The following is a 20,503-nucleotide window of genomic DNA, read 5'->3' as shown; positions in this document are numbered from 1 at the left end:
AGATAGATAGATAGATAGATAGATAGATAGATAGATAGATAGATAGATAGATAGTGCAGGCGAGAAAACACTTTTCCGTCTTTGTACTTGGGATGGTTAAGGAGCCCTATCAAGTGGATATCTCACTCGCGGAGTGGTTTCGGCACGTGCGTACGAGACGCAAAGCGAGCTTCTGGTGAAATTTACAGGAAAGGAATTTACATACGTGAGAAGCCGTGTTGATACATGATCCTTTTTATCTGGCGGAGGACGGGGCTTCCGAGTGTGTCATCGGCACGCGCGCATGGCGTCACGTCGGCAACGAAGTGCAAAAGAGCTGACGGATGTTTTCGGTCAGTTTGTGTCTTTTTTTTATTTTTATTCCTCGTGCTCCCCGCTTCAAGCGCGCGCTGCCCGTGCATTTCGCGGCAATCGCATCAGAAGCGGCGCGTCCGAAGGGCGGAAGGGTAGGTGTTCTGTGGGAGGCTACGAATTCCTCGGATGCGTCTTGCAAGGCCGGGCGTCGGTCCATCGCGCGCGTACCGCGCGTTCTTCTCGTGCGCTGTTGTGTTTTAGTGGTTTCCGCGGACTCGAAATAGCGAGCGATAACAGCGACCCGTGCTGCGCCTCAACCCTCGTCGGTCTTATCGACTCGAAGGCGGCAATCGCGGGAACCGGTCGCGCAGACACATCGAGCCACGGGTCACCCAGCTCGGCGGCAGGTAGGTCTACATGTTGACGGCGCACGCGTGCATGAGAAACTTCATAGCGTGGCACGAAATGGTTTGACCTTGGCCAACTCTTTCACGATCTTTTACGTGCAGGGCGCAAAAATATTAGACATAAAATAACAGCCCTGGTTCAGAAGTCAAGCGTGAGCCTTTTTGTGTCCCTTCTCTGTGGAAGATGCTAAACTTAGTTGCCCGGCTGAATGGTTCACAATTTTAAATAATAAATAACGCTGATTTGACGCATCCTGTGCATTAGTGTTCGATTTTTGTCTTTTGTCAAATCCGCGCAATCCAGCACTTTTGAGATGCTGAGCTCAGGAGAAGCATTGTGCCAAGATCCAAAGTGATTGAGTGAGTAGGAAATGTCATGCACTAGCTGCACAACTACCGCTCATTTGTAGTATGACACCGGGATAAAACACGAACGAAAACACAGGGACGAAACACTTGCGTTTGGAGAAAAAAAAAATTGGCAGATCCCACGTACAGTGATAATCGATGATATGCGAAGCACGAATGAGAAATATTGATATGTTACTTTATAAACACATCGTTACGAGGTGGAGGTAAATGATGCTGTACATGACTACCGTGTCATGATTATCATGTTTGGATGTGTCTTTTACCTTCATCATCTATTCACGTCACGTGATGTCAAATTTAGTATATGGGGAGCTATCGAAACGACCGCCAGCCCTCTATGAGAGTGGTATGTTGTCATGTTCTTACATGACACGCGTGTCAGGATTATCAGGTCGCACCTGTCATATATATCGTCATTCATTGACGTCACGTAACACCAAATTTGGTATATGTGGAGCTAGCAAAACCGCCGCGAGCGCACCATGAAGGGCTCATATACTCCGATGTAGCGTTGACGCGCGCGCACGCTGGGCACAGGACGCTACGTTAGCATAGCGTGCGCACTCTATAGTCTGACGCCAGGCGTGACCAGCGTCCGTCAGCGCGGCCCGACGGCAACCGACGCGAAATGCGACATGCTGCATTTCGCGCCGATGCGTTATCCAGACAACACTGCGTCTCCCTCTTTTCGTGACGGTAAGATGCCGCCGGACGCGCTGAGACGCACATGCGTCAAAGCAACGCAGCGTGGCGTGTATATGGCAGGACCGGCGCCTGGCGTGGCAACGCCGGCGTGACGCGACGAAATGAATGCCGGCGAGCACGCGCACCGCGTCACGTCGAAACGTATTGGCGCCTTGACTGTGGCATGTAGTCATGTTCTTGCATGACACGCATTTTAAGATTATCATGTTTGCACCAGTCGGATACCTTCGTCTTCCATTGGCGTCACGTAATAGCAAATTTGACATATGTGAAGCTAGCGAAACGGCCGCGAGCACATCATGAGCGTAGCATGTAGTCATGTTTTTATGACACGCATCTCATGTTCATTATGTTTGCACCAGTATCATGCCTTCGTCATCCATTCACGTCCCATTATACCAAATTTGGTATAAGTGAAGCTAGCAAAATGGCCGCCAGCACATCATGAGCGTGGCATGTAGCTATGTTACTACATGGCACGCATCTCATGATTATCATGTTTGCACCAGTCACATACCTTCGTCATCCATTCACGTACTCTAGTACCAAATTAGGTATGTGCGACGCTAGCGAAACGGCCGCGAGTGTACTATGAGCGTGGGATGTAGCCATGTTGCTACATGACACGCATGTCATGATTTTCATGTTAGGGTCTGTCGCTTGTGTACGCCATGCAATCGTGCCATGAAACATGCCACGTGAACGAAACCACCGCAAGAGCAGCAGGACCATGAACAGTAAATCTTGATATTCATGACATGTCATGATTTTCATGTTATGACTAGTCAAATATGTTCTTCATACAGTCGTGTTATGCCATACCAAGTTCGGTATCGATACCATTATCGAAACGGCCTGAAGAGCTAAAGGTCTTAGGCGGCTCGAGATAGAGAGATACTCTCAAAGTCGCCAAAGTTCGCCAATAAATGCTTCGCATTTAAAAAACGAACTTGTTCGCATTACTTGTACTTGATGCTTGCTACTATACAACCACTCTTAAGACGTACAAACCGTGGAAGAAAAACAGTGCCGTCGTTTTCATGTTTACATATGATTTCTGTGCGCTTTACTAGCAGTTATGGCGTATTATAACTAGCAACTTCTATGCTTTTGTTTCAACTTGAGTCCGCCGTTCAGTCGACCGCGGTGGTGTTACGGTGCTCGTCTGCCGATTCGAAGGTCGCGGGTTCGATTCAGGTGAAATGCTTTAGGCCAGTGTGCCGTGCAATGCCAGTGCACGTTAAACTTCAAATGGTCAACATTTCCGGAATCCTTCACTACCGTATCTCTCATAAGCATATAGTGGCTTTGAGACAATAAGCACTCGTTGTTATTGTTAATAATTCAACTTGACGCAAAACGGACTCTAGTGACGGTGCAGCTATAAGGTTCGTAATACTGACGCTGGCGAATCCTGAGTGTGAAATGCGCCTTCTTGATTTCTCTTTCGGGCTTGTGTTTCACACGGACGTGACCGCATGGTTATAGCAACCCACAACACGACATATATCCAGACTTGCAATGTAACACGAAAGTAATTTATAATTGGGAGAAACGCTCTTCCCATTTCTTTTTTTTTTTTCAGTAATATGTGGTCGTATCATATATGCATGTTACGTTGCAGCTAGGGCATGATTTTATTCCGGGCACGCCCAAACACTCTTTGAAGAACTTAGCGTATATGTAGCTTAGAGTGGAGACAAATTCTAAAGAGACGGCGGAGAAGATAGGTACTTCGGTACTAATATCGGTTGCTTTTTTGTGGCCTGGCAAATTTTCTCTTCAATAAAACTTCCTGTACTTCTTTTTTATTTTATCTCTGTTTTTTTTTGTGTACGTCTGTCTCGTCTCTATTTTTTCTTTATTTCTTTCAATTTCTGAGTCTTTCTTTTTTTTCTTTTTCGTTCTTTTCTCTCTCTCGCAGTATTTGTCACTCTTCTTTTCTTCTGTCTCTTTCTATCACCCTCTGTTTCTTGATCGTCTCTTTTCTGTCCTTTTTTTCTGCCTTTCGCTCTCTATGCTTCTTTCTCTTTTTAGGATACCACTCTCAGTCCTCCTTTTTACCCTTACATTTCTCCTCCTCACCCTCGCTTCCCTTTTCAACCCCCTTACTGTACTTAAGACTATGATGTACTGCTCTGCTAGCATGCCTGAATAGCATGCCTCCGCGGGCTATGTGTGCGCGGTTTCGAATCTCGTATCGCGAAAAATTTTCCCCCTATATTTTACCACTTCCTCCATTTTCTTTAATTTCTTTATTTCTCGCTCTCAGAAACGTTGTCTCGCCCATGAGTCATTGCGTTCCGCACCGAGTTTTGACAGTGAAACATAAGATGAAGACGACGGCGATGAAGTAGAGGAAGTGCGTTCGGAACTGATCATATCTGAGGCAAATGGTCGCGCTACGTATTTATTATATGAATGTATTTAAGTAGTTTTTTTTTTCCTTACGGGAGCTTTTCTTTCTCAAAAGTTTATGCGCTAGCTTTCAATTTATTTTATCAATAAATATTTGTTGTAGAAATGTACATTCATAAACGCATTCAATAGAATATGCATACATCAGCAATGAACATATACGGATAGCCAGAGAAAAGTTCGAACCCCCTTTTTATAAAACCGAACTGCTCACTTTAGCTTCAACAAAATGTTCGTTTTTTCGAGACACCATTTTTCTGGTAATAACTTTGCTCATACGGCCGATATCTTGGCAATACCATGTCGAACAGCAACAACAATACTATGCAGATACCATAACAGCTTGAAGCATCCCCTGTAAATAGACAAACCTCGAAGTGGCCGCAATTTCGCTACGCTTGCAAACACAGAATTATGGATAACTCATGACTTATCTTGCCCGAGTTGATTCTTATTACGCTATAGCCGCAAACACGCGCTGGTAATGCTAATACATGTGTCCTTCATTTAACCTAAGTGGCCTTCGTTTTGCCAAATGGATTATCATAAGGCATCATGGGTAAAGCTGAAAAAAATATAGACAAAACACTTTGTGTACCAGCGCGGATGCCCCGCCGCGGTGGTCTAGTGGCTATACTCGGCTACTGACCCACAGGTCGCGGGTTCGAATCCCGGCTGCGGCGGCTGCATTTCCGATGGAGGTGGAAATGTTGTAGGCCCGTGTGCTCAGATTTGGGTGCTCGTTAAAGAACCCCAGGTGGTCGAAATTTCCGGAGCCCTCCACAACGGCGTCCCTCATAATCATATAGTGGTTTTGGGACGTTACACCCCACATATCAATCAATCAATCCACCGCGGATCACTAAACGACAATGATAAAAAAGACAGGAATGAAGAAAATGTTTTCTTGACGCGCCAAAAATAGGTACACCTTGAAAGCAGATCAAAGTGCTGAGATTAAAATGCCCAGGTGGTCGTTTTTTTTTTTTTCATAAGTGTACTGCCTCTTGTGCAGCTACCCAGGCCCCCTAAGATCCCCCTCTCCCTCCTAACTACAGTAAACATCCCAGAAATGCGCTTTGTTGTGCTAGTTGGTCAAACATGCTAAAGCGTAAAAACAGTGCAAAGTAGAAGAGATGAAGTACAATAAAATAACAGTCAGTTGTTAGCCAGCGCTCGTCCTGTGTGTTATTTCTTCATATTTCGTCTCTTCTAGATTGCGCTGTTTTTTTTTTTACCTTTTAACAGTATACATATTCAAAGCACCGCGTATAATTTCCTTGCCCGCTTGAAGGAACTCACTTGTGGGCGTCTTGCATTATGCATAACTCGAAATCCATTTGCTGATATAAAAGAGTGCATATTGTATGCTCGCACGCACGGCTTTTAAACAAGGCCATTTGCGCTTTAGAATTTGTTTTATATTAATGAGAAAGTGAACGCAGTAAGTTGAAAGCCGTCATATTTTCTCGTACATACTTCTAACCTAATGCGCAACGAAGAAGCTCTATGAAAACTCCATTCGCTCTAAACATTGCTTCACTGCAATGTACATTTGTAGTGCCTTGAAGTAACAGTTGCTTATTGCACATTTGTCGTGAAGTCGCTCTCAGTGCCACGAAGCCGAACAACATTTCCACGTAGAGCTGTGTAGAAAACTATGATGACATGCAAAGCGCGATTGTTTATAGGTCTTTATCTAGGCGACTGTATGGCGACTCCGTGTTCGGTTATCTTTGCAGGTTATGCCAGAATGTTTATGAGAACTGACAATGATGTCTATCTTTTCGCTCACTTTTCTTGATTCACATTCGCATTACAATTGCTACCAATAACATCACATGTACTTTCCTTGGCATCATTGTCAATTGATTTTCATTATTGTGCTTAAAAAAAACGAGCCCTAAAAGTATCGGTTTTCTTTCATTTATGCCAGAATGTAATTTTATATTATGAAGATTGCAATGAGTAGCGCGGGAGACATGCAATACATGAGCAAAAACTGTTTGTGGCTCACTCTCCACAAAATAGATATGTGACGCACTTCAACTTGAATACCACTAATTGCTTTTTTTTTCCTCTGCGTGGCAGATTTTTTTTTTTGCTTGGAGGGGGAGGGCACCTTCTTTACTTTCAGGGGGGGGGGCACCCTTAAAATGGTCATTTGTCATGCTGTATGCCATGGCGAAAAAAATTGCGGGGTGGGAAGAGGCCCGAGCCTGGTGTGCCACTGCCTGGGTACGCCACTGGCTACCGATAAGTTACAAATGTTTCTGACAAAGCGCATTCAACGGCAGCACTGTCGAAACGCTATCCCATGCTCTGCTAACTTGCATATTTCACGTCTTTCAAAAGGTGCTGACACTGTTGTATGGTTCTTGAATGTAAACACTTGACAGAAGTATGTCTGCAGTTTTGTATGAAACTGGGAGATGATATAGACTCCAGCCAAAAGTTTTGAAGAAAACCGACGTTTTGGAACCGAAGCTGGTTCCGAAACGTCGGGTGTCATCTGCACAGAACTCATGGTCACTCAGATGTTCGTTCCTCTAGAAGTCGCGAGACGACCTTGCATAGACTCGGCGAGCATGCAGAGTCTGCTGACGACGCACTTCTTTTGATCCTTGGTTGTTGGCTCTTTGGGTGTTTTTATCTTGCAGGGATGAAGACAGCACTACTCGTGTGCGCCGTGTTCTATACGGCTTACGGAGGATTTGAATTGCCGCCGGTATGTCCCCTGGAATGTCGGTGCCGTGACAACTTTACAGTGGTAGCGTGTTCACACCGACAGTTGCGGCGTTTTCCCGCGCCGCTTCCCCACAGTGCTGAAGAACTGGACGTCAGTTTCAATTCCATCGAACATGTTCCGACTCTCGTTGTTGCGAGGCTCACCAAGGCCACGTTCTGTCACAACCACGTGAGGACCATTCCGCGCGGCACTTTTGCCCACGCGACAGTTTTGCGAACGCTGGACTTCAGCCACAACGGTCTGGTTTCACTGGCAGCCGATGATCTGGACGGCTTGGGAATGCTTACAGACTTGGATCTCAGTTGTAACGAACTGCGCAAGTTGGAACGATACGCTTTCCACAGGGTTCCGAATCTGAGAACGTTGAAGCTATCGGGAAACCCGCTGAAGTTTGTCGACAGCTCCTGGTTCAAGAACATGGACGTCCTCGAAATGTTGGAATTGCGGGCGATAGACGCTTATAGCCTGGCTGCCGACGCCTTCGCGCTCGCTCCCAGGCTGCACACGATCGATCTTTCCGAAAACGACTTCACCGACGTTCCGAGAGAGCTCGAAAGTGCCCGAAATCTCAGGTTTCTAACGATGGACCAGAATCCCGTGGTGAAGCTGAGCAGGACGTCCCTATTGGGCGCGAGGAACTTAGAGGAGCTTCACCTCAGTCAGATGCCACGACTCGAAAGCGTTGACAAAGGCAGTCTGTGGCACATGAAGCGACTCACCCTCGTCAACATGAGCAACAACGTGCGACTAAAGGAGATCAGTGATTCGGCGCTTCATTGGGTGAAGTCGCCGTCCGTGAGACTTATACTGACCAACAACAGTTTGCAGTTTCTCGATTACGCATACAGCGGACTGTGCGATGCAGGATTGCTTAGCCTTGATGGCAATCCTTGGATGTGCGATTGTCAGCTGCTGTGGATGAGACGCTGCAATGCAACGCAAGATCTGAGGTGAGATGGCGCGTCTGGCTCTCGCATTTCGTATATCGTAATTAGTAAAGCGGGTCACGGGTGCATAGAAATTTTGGCGCGAATACTAGTTATCGATGTCGATTTTATCTTTTCTGAGGCAATATATTACATTGATCTGCGGAATTTCGACACCGTGATAATGATTTGCTTAGGGAAACTGGACATTCCTTCATCTTAATTGAATTTATATTCCATGCGTTCTCCTCAACCTCATATATAGGTTATCACAAAATTCAATGTGGCGACTAGAAATGACGTAAAAGCACCGTCTCCTAACAACCTATGAAAGAAGCGAAGTTTTTTTTTAAAACTAATTCGCGCTCAAATCTTCGACGATGATTGTGTTTGATTACGAACGTAATCGAACGATTACGAACATAAAACAGACGTTAATTGATACCTAGAACTGAATGGCACCTAAACGGCGACCAACTGTGATGAATGCGTGACAGTGAGATACGATGTGATTATCTGTGAGTATCAGATGAATATTTAGAATAATCGAGATTGCGCAATCGGTACAACTAGGGGAAAAGCCTGAAATTCTTTACGGAGGAAGGGTGGTATGAAGCTTGGTTGTGTATGTTAGTGCGAAGGTTTATATATAGAGAGATAAGAATTCGCGCATTCATACCTAAACCAGAAAAAAAAGGTAAAATAATGAAACTGCAGTGCGCGTGTCATCGGCACCAAAATAAGTCAGATGTTGAATTGTGAATAGATTATCTATTAATATCAGCGCGTGCGCAACATCGTGCCATAATCCGACAATGAAAATAAAAAAAAACTAGTCTATCTGCGTGAAAGAGTAGCAGCAAAAAAAAAAAAGAAACAGCGGGTATGGTCAAGAGCAATGCTAGTTTGTTGCAGTACTTTTATTCATACCACAATGAACAACTTTAAATTTATGTATTATATATCAGACTTACCGTATGTTTCTCTTGGGGCATATGCAGTCAAGGGGAACAAACATATTCAACTATAGGGTATACAAGACACTAAAATTTCGACCTTTCTTCATCTCATGTGAGGCGGGACAATTTCATTGTCATTTGGCTGGAAGGTAACCGTTTTTTTTAGCAATATATGTGCTTCTTTGAACCGTCGGTTAGCAGCACGTATCAATACGCAACAGCGGGGACCACTATCGCTGTCTACGCGCAGCAGTATGCACCTATATATATATATTTTCAGTCTCGTGCAGTGCGATGATTTTGTGGCCTTTTTGCATTCGAACTTCCGTCCATATGGTGACACTGCGCTCGAAAATGTAGCAATGCTAGAAGAGCGCCGTAACATGCGAGAGGAGGGTAGTGCGCGCATTTGTATGTGTGCATGTATATGACATGCAAATGGGAAACATTTCGAGGTGATTTGCACCGCCCCAGCACTCTCCACTCCTGGTTACGCCAGTGGTATGTATGCGTAGATTAAAGATTCTTACTGCATGGTTACGGCAACGTCTATTTCGTTTCAATATCGAAGTGTGACACCAAAATGCTTGTTAAATCGAAAGCAAGCCGGGATTATGCAAAGATAAGCGAACAGGATTAGCATGAAGCTACAGGAGGTAACGAGTGAGGAGAAATTGGAGCTAGTGCCCTGCAGTGAAGGCTGTCAAAATAACAAAGCGCTCTCGTGCCAACTACCACACGTGACGAGTGTCTTCTTTCTCGGTCGTAAGGGCCGTTCCACGCGCTTCCCGCACTACCGCAACGCACGTGCCGGAACCCCTACCGCACGCAAGCGGGGGACAAATACCAATTGGCGACGATGTGGAGGGTGAAAGAGCGTCGCCAATAGCCCGTTCCACGCGCTTTCTGCACAGCCGCAACGCACATGCCGAGACCCCTACCGCACGCAAGCGGGGGACAAATAACCAGTTGGCGACGCTGTGGAGGGTGAAAGAGCGTCGCCAATAGCCCGTTCCACGCGCTTTCTGCACAGCCGCAACGCACATGCCGGGACCCCTACCGCACGCAAGCGGGGGACAAATAACCAGTTGGCGACGCTGTGGAGGGTGAAAGAGCGTCGCCAGTGGCCCGTTCCACGCGCTTTCTACACAGCCGCAACGCACGTGCCGGGACCCCTACCGCACGCAAGCGGGTGACAAATAAGCCAATTGGCGACGCTCTTTAACCCTCCGCAGCGTCGCCAATTGGCTTATTTGTCCCCCGCTTGCGTGCGGTAGGGGTCCCAGCACGTGCGTTAATTGCGGCTGTGCGGGAAGTGCGTGGAATGGCCCTTAGAGAAGTCTTACCCATCTGCGGAAAGGTCGCGGCAAATACCAATCCCCAATCTTATTATGTGCCAGGTGGAGTAACTGTATATGGCAACTTAGTGATATACAGTAACTATACCCGAAAAGTGACGCCTTCACGCATGTGACGTCAGCCGGGGGACTCGGATGCCATCCAGAGCGTGCGCGCCCGCTACGTGACGACTTCACGACGATGCCAGCCAATCTGTCTGATAACTCGTGCTTTGCCCATTGGTCGTACGCAACGGTCATATCAGTAATTGCCGTAAAAGTCACGGGCCCACCAATATTTACCCATCAAACGTTGCGTAATTTACGTTAAATACATCTGAACAAGATCATTACGTTGCTTGCGTTTACGGTTACGATACTTATCGAGGATCCGTACGTAGCGCACGTAATCTGAGCATTACTGTATATGCTACCTGAAGGTAGCATATACAGAATGACTGGGGCAGTGACGCCATCTATCTGGAAAGTGGATCATGATGGAAAGACATCATTAGTCCGTCACAGCCTGATAGAAAATCCCTAATAATAATAATAATGCATTTTTAGGCAAGAATGATGACTTATTAAGTAGTATAGAACGCCCGTAAAACAACTAACGGAGCGTAACAATTGACAAGAGTTAATTTAAGTCAGTTCACCTGCTTTCTGCATCGGCCGAGTGATAATTTCAGTATAGATCCAACTTTGACTTCGAAAGTGTATGTTTCGGACAAACTTTTTTATGCTACCTTGTTCTTTTCCTTTCCAGGTGTAACGGCCCGCCAACGCTGGCTGGCAGACACGTCGGTGATCTGAAGCCGTACGAAATGAGTTGTCCGCTGAGCCAGCGACTTCTTCTTCGTTTCGAAGAGTCTGTCAGCAACAAACTCATGCTCGCGATTGTTGGTGCGTGCGCGCTCACGGTTACGTTGGTCGCCGTTTTGTGCTTTTGGCGAGGACGAAAGCGACGACGTCTGCAAAGGGACACCCCTTACAGCGCCGTCCACTACAGTCACGTGACTTCAAAAGGCGACGCTTCGTAAACGTGCTCGTCTGCATTAAGGGTGAAGAGGATGTCGAAAGTTTGTGCATGAACCCCCCCCCCCCCCCCGCTTGTCAGGGAGTTGTGCTTGACGAGACGTTCCGACCTTGCGTTCGCGTGCACGCCAGAAACTGCAGGACCATCACAGTGTGACAGCACGTCACATGAATGAGCACCGGGCTGCTGTGCTGTGCAGAAAACTTTCATGAAACTTTCAAAAAGTTGTACTCCTGGGTGAAACTTTTCAAGACACAAAGACGCCTTCCAGGACAAGCACTTGTCTATGCAAACGTTTGTGCAACGCGTGTTATTTTCGTGGTCGTTGCTCTTTTTATTTCTTGTGACAAAGAAGACCGTGAGCTTCGCTTGGCTTTATGGTCGCCGTTATTCGGGTACGTCTTTCGAAGTCAGCATGCCGCAACGAAGGAGCTGGACGGACGGTGACTCCGCCGACCCAGCACAAGTACGGGACTATTTCTTTAGTCGTGGAGGCAATCGGGGGTCGTACTTTGCTGTCTGGGCAAGGCTTCCCCTGACTTCTTAAGTTGAGTCCCCCTATAAACATTTAACGCAGTGTAATATTCAGCAGTTACATTGCATTCGAGCTAATTACAAAATATGTGCTACTGATAGTGTAAGGTCAAACTAAAGCTCATAAAGCACAAAAGCCTTCCTGAGCTTGTGTTTTTCATGGAAGATATTCGTTGAGATGTTCGTTCAGAAACCTACCACCGTAGGTTATTTCGACCAGAGTACCTTCACCAGGGGCGTAACCAAAGATTAGCTTCGGGGAGGGGAGGGTCAACTATATTTTATGTATGTTTGTGCGTGCGTTTTTATGTGCGCGTGTTTATATATGTGCCAGCAAAATTAAAAATTAAAAAACTTCGGGGGTGTACGTTTGAATTCCCCCCCCCCCGCCTTCGTCCTTGGTCATCGGAAGACAAACCCGAAGTAGTTGTAGCCTCAATGTTACCTTGGTGAAAGTTTTATGAAACATGTGGTAAATTTCGAGCAGCTAGGGCTCCAGAAAACAACAAATTTTGTCGTGTTTCCGCTCATCCAAGTTAAAGTGCTTTTAGTTCTGATACAAGAGAATTATAAGGTTATAATGCATCGAAAGCTCTTTGTTGCCCACTAGTTTACGCATGCTGAACCCATGTAAGAGACCTAGAATAAGTAATATTTTCCTCAGCTGTTGTATTGGTGCATTTAAAAGTTGCTATATTTGACACCTTGCCTTCTAAAATTCTCGTAACTGCAGCAACTAAAATAAATTGAAATTGATACACTATGACATAGCTGAGAGCCGCCGCAGTGAGGTGCTCAGCTGCTAACACAAAAGTTGCCGGTTCGATCCCGTTTACGGTGGTCGAATTTTGATGGAAGCAAAATGTTAAATGCTCGTGTACTCAAATATTGGTGCGAGTTAATGAAACGCATGTGGTAGAATTTTCCGGATCCTTCCTTTGCGACGTTCCTTGAAATCATATGATTTTGGCTCGTAGCACCGCAGAAAGTGCCTTTAAAACAAAACAGTATTCCTCCAAGGGTGTCGGCGAATGAGAAAATCTTACTCTTTGAACGTGAAAAATTCCGCCAAAATTCATTTAGTGGATGCAGGAAAAAACTACGGTTCTGAATAAAATATCAAGGCAATGTTATCGGTTATGACAAATGCGATTGCGCCTGCAAACACTTTATAACTTCCATAGAGAGATAACAAAAAAAAACGCTACGTTTTTCCTCTATGAAGTAACTCCAGAGAATCAAAGGATAATTCTATGTGGGCTGACATACGCACTTGATTCATAGTGCTCAATCATATTTTAGATAAGCCTCACAGTCGCTTACCGAAGCATCTTTTCAGAGAAGTAGGTGTTGCTGCTTAAATTTATTTTTGCTTCAGATTTCGTGCACGCTCATCACATGAATAAGCACGCCACGCAATTGTCTAGACACTAACAGAAGAAACTCTCAATAAACTATTTACCCCTCTCTGAGGGGTAAAGAGTTTGACAAAGAGTTTGACCTGAGTGTGACAAGCGCTGGAATGTACTCGCATGACGTCACTGAAGCAAGACACTTGTTTACTCGGCCTATGTTTTTCCAGCGGATAAGCATATCTCGGCTGCTGATGCACCTTGAAAAAAATATATATCAAAAGGTTCCTTAGCTCTCTTGTGTCTCATCGTTGCCAGGTGTCAAACACGTTCCCGTATTTCGCCTTTATTGTGGCACCAATATAACGAAGAATTCTTTGTAACAAATCTCGCATTCCAGCCGCAATATCAAACAGCGACTGGAATGCCAATGAAAACCACGGTGCGTTGTCTTCGGTGCACGTACAATGCGTCACACGCTTATCTCGTCACCTCTGGCGTAGTCACGCTTATCTCTGTCCTCGGCTTGTCCCCGGCAGACGCGTACTTATGGGCCGTGCCGACAGATAATCTGCGCTCCTTCTCTACGGCAAGGCAACCGATATGCGCGGTGGCAGAGCCAGGCTGTTGCCTCAGCGCGACAAAAACTTGAACTCTGGAGCCTGGGCGGGTGGTGATAACCGCGAGCAAAACACGTTCCGTGGTGAACAGGATCGGGAACGCATAAGTGGACGCCTTCTACGCCTATATGTGAGGTATTGTGCTCTCGTTCGAGCTTCGTCGGCCGCCTTCGGTTATGAAGACGAGTGAACGTGTAAGCCGCTAAAGCACAACTGTCGATACGTTTTAGCGAAGGTAACGAGTATTCTTTCTTTTCAGTCTAGTGTGTTTATTTGTTTGCTTGGAAGTGCTCACAGAATGCCGATACGATCGTTCCATTCGCTGTTTATCTAACGTATAGGACGCCAGCACGAAGGTTCCCCAGGTGGTCGAAATTTCTGGAGCCCTCCACTACGGCGTCTCTCGTAATCATATGGTGGTTTTGGGACGTTAAACCCCACATATCAATCAACAGATCGAAGGTTGACTTTTTTACGGATGTGCAGATGTTACCTTACTTTCAAAGCTGCACAAGTTATAAGAACAACTCTCTTAGCTCAGCTTGTCTAGTCTTGGCTGAAACTAGTATAGATACATGATAAATAAAACGATGCTTGATCGTGTTGCAACTATATATACGGAGGTCGTTGCATATCAAGATTCTTTTTGCATATGATACTGTGTTTTCGAGGCACTGCTTTTCACTGGCTAGTTACGTTAGTCAATTACGTTTAAAAAATTCGGCAGATCCCACGTACCTTGGGAATCGACGTTTGCGAAATCATGCGGAGGAAAGGTGATCATCTTGTAATTTTTTATTGAGCGACACGTTATAAAATGACGCTACATATATGTACAAATGTTGCATGCACAGACATATGTTACAGTCATAGATGTTTACATAACGAGTTGTTTTCACTTGCTCAATGATGCCAACAGCAACATGAGTATTACCAACATTAGAAGCGATCAGCTGATATGAAGCGCTCGTGCTTCATATCACCTAACTACAATTAATGTTTAGCCGACGTGACGGCTCTATAGGAGTACATATGTAATGTTTATAAATTTGGATAGCCATCACTGCAACCACTATTAACGTTTTACCAACATTGCGGTATATTTGAAAAAAAAATATTTCTGAGACCTGGCGTGGCTCTGTGGTAGAATACTTGGTTGCCACGCAGAATGCTGCAGTTCGATTCTTGCTGAGACCATAATATGCGTTCGTTGGGTCAACGTTGCCAATTCCAGCTTTTTGTTAACGCTCACGCGTTTATATTACCCATGTGTGTTCTCGCTGTCCCTGGTATAAACTAAGTGTTAAACGCCTGTGGTTCACACTTAGTGTCAACCGGTGACACTTACCCGCATACCAGTGTCACGATCTGGCGGTAAGTGTTCGATAACGTACGCGACGGGATGGTGACATTATTGATGTCTTGACCAGCGCGTCATATTCGTCAAATCATCTTACGCTCTTGTACTAATTTTGGTTCGGGCCAAGTTAAGGGGGTGATCACGAGAGCACCCAGACGTATACAAGCGGCTAGATAGATGGATAGATACGCAGATAGACGCCAAAAGTGCTTGCAGTAAACAAAGAAATTGATTGATATGTAGGGTTTACTTTCCCAAAGCCACCATATGATCATGAGAGATGCCGTAGTGGAGGGCTCCGGAAATTTCGACCACCTGGGTTCTTTAAAATACGCAAAGAAATGCTTCGCATTTAAAACGAGCAACTGTTTGGATAGTAGGTAAAAATATTTATATGCACGTTTGTCTCTGGGCTAATTGGTCATGCACAGTGGACGAAAAAATAAAAAGGTGCAGAATGGAAACACTATGCGCGGTGAATGCATAAAGGACTGCCTGACTCATTCGACAGACCTTGCACAAAAAGCAAGAATGAGGTATACATGTGTTTAAATTAGCATAGCTTGCTAGCGCTGAAATTGTTGTCATGATAATAAATTATATCACGAGCAATCCGCACAACTCGATTTCAGGCATCGTTTTACCGTCCAATAATCAGCTGATTACAGCGATGTTAACGAATATGCAATTTTCAAATGTATCAACAAATATACGCAATTTTTTTCTTTTTAGGTGAGCCATGGGCAAAAGGATGTGCCCGGAATCGTGGTTCCTGTTGCTGCTAATAGCCTCAGCTACCTCCGAAGATGCCAAGGACGCGTGTCAAGTGGCTGGCTGTGCATGCACCGTGTTTGATGACGTCGGTGAAATGTTCCTTCAGTGTGCGAACCGCTCGCTCCTCAGTCTACCCGAACTTGCTAGTGGCGTGGTCGGTGTTGACGCCAGCCATAACATGATCAGTGAGTTGACTAAGTTCCCAAAGCTGTCCCTGGAAGTGTTGGACTTGCACTTCAATCGCATCAGCGAGATACCGGCCGGTGTGTTCGCCGAACTAAGCATGCTCGAAATGCTGGACCTGAGCCACAACAACATCGCTGACGTGACTCCGGAGTGCTTCGAGGGACTCGCAAGGCTCACGGTGTTGAATCTGACCGAGAACTTTCTAGAGGTTCTCCATCCCAAAGTGTTTAGTGCGACGCCACTTCTCAAGAAGCTTCTGCTTGCCGGAAACAACCTGAAAGCCATCGACTCGTCGTGGCTGGCCAGTCTCCCTAAGCTGGACCACCTGGACTTGCGTATGCTTGGCCTTCGCTCGCTACCGAAAGACGTGTTTCGGGACCTGCCTCTGCTACATCTCATAGAGCTTTCGCAGAACGAGTTCGAAGAAGTGCCAGCAAAGGCGCTGGCTAGCGCCAAGTCCCTGAAGATCTTACACATGGAGCAAAATCCCATCGTTACGCTTACCGCGGAGTCATTCGCCGATATCGTCGCTATCGAAGAGCTCCATCTTTCGGCCATGCCCATATTGGAGACTGTGGAGGAGGGAGCCTTCGTTGGCCTGCAGCACCTGAAAATACTGGACCTTGCCAACAATCCGAAGTTGAGTTACATTGCTGTTGGCGCTCTTAGTATTGAGCCCGGCAACAATACGCTGAAGGAATTGTACTTGTCCTATGCCAACTTGACGTCCCTTTCTTTCGACGGCTACGAATGGTGCAGTGTTGACGTCCTGGATCTGCGCGGTAACCCCTGGCACTGTGACTGCTCCTTGTATTGGGTCAAAGGCTGCCACTTCGCACCGGAACTTACGACCAAGTTTTTGTAAGCGAGAAATCTTTTCACCACTCTTCATCTTAGAACGCTATTTTTGATTATTTGACACTCTTGTGACCGTTGCGTCAATTTGAATGACAAATTATCCGTTTAAGAGGAAGCCTTAAAAAATGAGGTGTCACGTAGATATACGTGAAAAGAAAATCACTTTGCTCGAAAATATATGACGAGTCATGTTGTACCCAAAATGTAAGGTTAAACACTCGAGTGGGCGAAGAAGATTTTGTTATATTTTTGTATGTCTCAATACAACGAAAAGTTGACAGTATAATGTATAGAGGACATGCACATGACGACATCCGCGAGGAGCGCTGGCGGCGGGGTCGCCATTTTGAAGGTCCGCGCTTGCCGCACGCGCAATAAACTTGTTACACGTGCAGTGTCCGAAAACCGTACGGCGACTTGGATCACTAGAGACCTCTGGCACACATCTTGCGTGTGGACCTTCAAAATGGCGCGGCGATGGTGTTGATCTCTTGCGGATCAAGGCTCAGTGCAGTATCACTTCTTTATAACTTTACATGTGAAATCAAACATAGATATTATTAAGCGGAACTATAAAGGGTGTTAAAATAGCATAAACACTAATGTGATATCTTACTTGCACTGAGGAGTACTGACACGTGCACGAGTGGATGGCAGACCTGTAGTTAATACGTCGCGAACTGCTGTCTTCTCCTGACATCACACTGGCATTGCACGCCACGGAGAAGCCACCCCTCGATATCGAAGCCGAAAGTGTCTTTTTAAAGTGATGGTATTGAAAATATATGCGCTGCATTCTTAGGCACAGCAGTGCTCTTTTTAGTGTTCTTGAAAGCCACGTTCTCACGTAGAGCAACAATGCCAAAATGTTTAAAACTCGTGTCAGTACTCCTTTAGAAGTAAGTCATGTAATATTTTAACTTAAGTTATAAACTGAACTCTTTACGCGCTCAATAATATGCTTAAAATATCAAACATGACTTACGGACTTAGCACGGCGTTTTATTCTCCGTGCTGTCATTTCCGTGCTTCATAGCAGACGCTCTGTGCGAGTGTGGATGTAAGAACTACACTGTTCCACCTTCTTTCAGGGATGCTCAATGACGAGAATCGTTTGTCAACCAAAATGATCTTACAACATTCGACAGAAAAGCGTGTTCTTGCTGTAAGCACACAAGAATGCGGATATGGTTTCGTACATCAATACTTCGGAGCAACACTGGCAAATATCAGTATGCGATTGCTATTTTGCTGTCGTGATTAAAAAAGATAGCATACGTTAAACGACCAGCTGGCAGCACGAAGAACGTGAGCACTGCCATGACGCGCATTTCCACTATGCGACAGCTTCTTGCTATTCAAAAGCAGAATAGTTACATCCGGGTAATTCTTGAAAGAGTGCAAGTTATACTTGTGAGCAGACCAACCCGCCATTCCATGTTGCTACGAGGCGTGGACCCTTTCCCTATAGCGGGAAGGGCGCACGCGCCGAGGAGGAGAACATCTTCGAACGCCGTTATATCTCTGAGGCTTTTCTTCTGGCGATATCTGTTGTGCCCACAAAGCTCCGCTTCCACTGCTAAAAGGACTTAAGGCAGCACATCAATACGAGAAAGGCGGATCGTACAGAGACGCCCAACACGATTAGGGATATTGGCCTGTGTAGGGTAGTCTTTGCAAGTCGGGACGCTGTTATTCTTCGCCACTGATGGATCACATTTGTACATGACGCGCAGGTGCATCTCCCCGGCCGCTCTCTCGGGCATGCCTGTGATGCAGCTTACCGACGATGACGTGCAGTGCGTGCAGCACAGCGCGGCAGCTTCGGGCGAAGAGGAGCACCACCACGGTCACATGACGCTGCGGCTGCTGGTGGTCACTGCGGGACTCGTGACGCTGCTCATGGTGCTGGCCGTGGCGCTGGTCGCCTTCAGGCACAGAGACATTCGCGACTGGTTCCAGGACAGGAAGCGCATCGGCGCCGTCTACTACGTCAAGGCCAACTCGGGCCCCTCGTCCCGTTGCTCTCAAGTGTGATACTCACGGTACGCGGGTATCGGATGAACCCCGCCCTGTCCCTGTTGGAGCCAACTTATACCGCCAGACCCTTTTTCTGTGCCAGCAAAATTACTGGCACATTTGTACATACATATTTAGTGAAATATAATGGACTTGTTTTTCTTCTTCGAAACACAACCGATTCCCCGAACACGTGCACCTTCCACCAGTTGTGCGTCTCCTTTCGCGACCAAGTTCACGTGAAGTGAAATAGGACGCGAATTCATTTTTATTCAAATCAAAGCAAATTTTATCATATGAATTAATTAAAATTAGACGAAAATAAGTTTTATTCAAAAACGAAAAGTATGAATTCTTATTCAGTTTTTTTCAAAGCGCGACAAAACATGCAAAAAGTATGTATACATATTTAAATGCTTACCAGTTGCAGTCGGACGGCAGCAACTCTTTGCCTCCCCTGTGGCGATGATTTCCGCCTCCTAAACAAGGCTGTTACATGCAGGTTGACCTGAGTCCAGAGGAATAACCAGCACGCCTTTTCAGATGAATACCTCCAAACAACCACACATGATGTCTGCGTATCCCTCCACCTCTCATACAAAACCGCAATGTAACTTGCCGGCACTGGGAATCGAAGCCGGTACCTTCGGCATTGTAAGCAAATTCTTAAACACATCAGCGCTACCACGATTGCACCTTTTTACACTTGTTTTAGAGCATCTTTAATCGAAGTACTACGTCTATAACTTCCGAATAACTAAAATTCATCGGTTGTTCGAAAGGTTTTGCCGATTTTTTAAACACTGATTTCGGCCGCATTTTTACAACAACAACAACAACAACAACAACAACAACAACAACAACAACAACAACAACAATAATAATAATAATAATAATAATAATAATAATAATAATAATAATAATGCAATCTAGGGTTCAACATCCCGAAACCATTATGAGATACGCCGTAGTGGAGGGCCGTCGCAATTATCTCAGGAGTGCTTGCGAAGGATTGGACTAAAAGGGATGGGTGACTGCGTGGTGAAAGGACATACACATTTTATCAAGCAAATAATTGAAAAAGAAAACACTAAGTCTTAACGTAATACGCACAAGCGCACTAAACTCGGCGATACACCGAAACCAAAACTAAAATTAACCCACGTTAGAGCCAGCTTCGCGCTAACCAGTTTTTTACAACTGTGGCTTCTATTTTTGTTCAAAAATCTAGTTGAATTGCCATGAAATTCATTTTAATGGTGTAGTGCTAAATGTGCCTTGCAACACTTTTCAGAGAAGCTATGAAATGAATTCACTAAAGGAGCTTATTGCTTCAGGAATTCATCATCGTAAAAGTTTCTAAAGTCCATTCATTACGAGCGGAGTTGCAACTACTACACTATATCTTCTCTCGGGGAAAGGAAATACGTCAGGCGCGCCTCGTGACTTTCAGCACACTTTCTTTTTTCGAATGCGCGTCTTTTCAGTGAAATCACGCGCGCACGCGCGGACAAATCGCGGCCTTCCGAAAGGGTCACAGTAACGACCGAGCGCGCCACGCTCAAAGCAGCCAATGACTGATGCTTGGCCTGTG

At 45.7% G+C, this 20,503-nt stretch overlaps 1 protein-coding gene across 1 annotated transcript; it reads left to right on the top strand.

Annotated features, from left to right (window-relative positions):
* Window positions 1-422: 422 nt before the first annotated feature.
* On the top strand, window positions 423-19,086 carry LOC119171663 (uncharacterized). Its single transcript, XM_075892063.1, has 5 exons — window positions 423-701; window positions 6,857-7,895; window positions 10,937-11,207; window positions 15,809-16,893; window positions 18,627-19,086. The coding sequence occupies exons 2-5, from the start codon at window positions 6,859-6,861 to the stop codon at window positions 18,925-18,927; spliced, it is 2,694 nt and encodes an 897-aa protein (XP_075748178.1). The 5' UTR covers window positions 423-701; window positions 6,857-6,858; the 3' UTR covers window positions 18,928-19,086.
* The last annotated feature ends 1,417 nt before the right edge of the window (window positions 19,087-20,503 follow it).

Source organism: Rhipicephalus microplus, chromosome 4 (genome assembly GCF_043290135.1).
Source record: "Rhipicephalus microplus isolate Deutch F79 chromosome 4, USDA_Rmic, whole genome shotgun sequence".
Classification (NCBI taxonomy): domain Eukaryota; kingdom Metazoa; phylum Arthropoda; class Arachnida; order Ixodida; family Ixodidae; genus Rhipicephalus; species Rhipicephalus microplus.
The sequence above is the reverse complement of the archived record's forward strand: the minus strand, read 5'-3'. Positions and strand labels throughout refer to the sequence as shown.

Bases quoted from the DNA above. Each gene is read 5' to 3' on its own strand.
- LOC119171663 (XM_075892063.1), top strand. From the start codon at position 6,859: ATGAAGACAGCACTACTCGTGTGCGCCGTGTTCTATACGGCTTACGGA. The intron at 11,208-15,808 runs TAAACGTGCTCG...CTTTTTAGGTGA, and splicing joins CTTCAAAAGGCGACGCTTCG to GCCATGGGCAAAAGGATGTG. The intron at 16,894-18,626 runs GTAAGCGAGAAA...CATGACGCGCAG, and splicing joins GAACTTACGACCAAGTTTTT to GTGCATCTCCCCGGCCGCTC.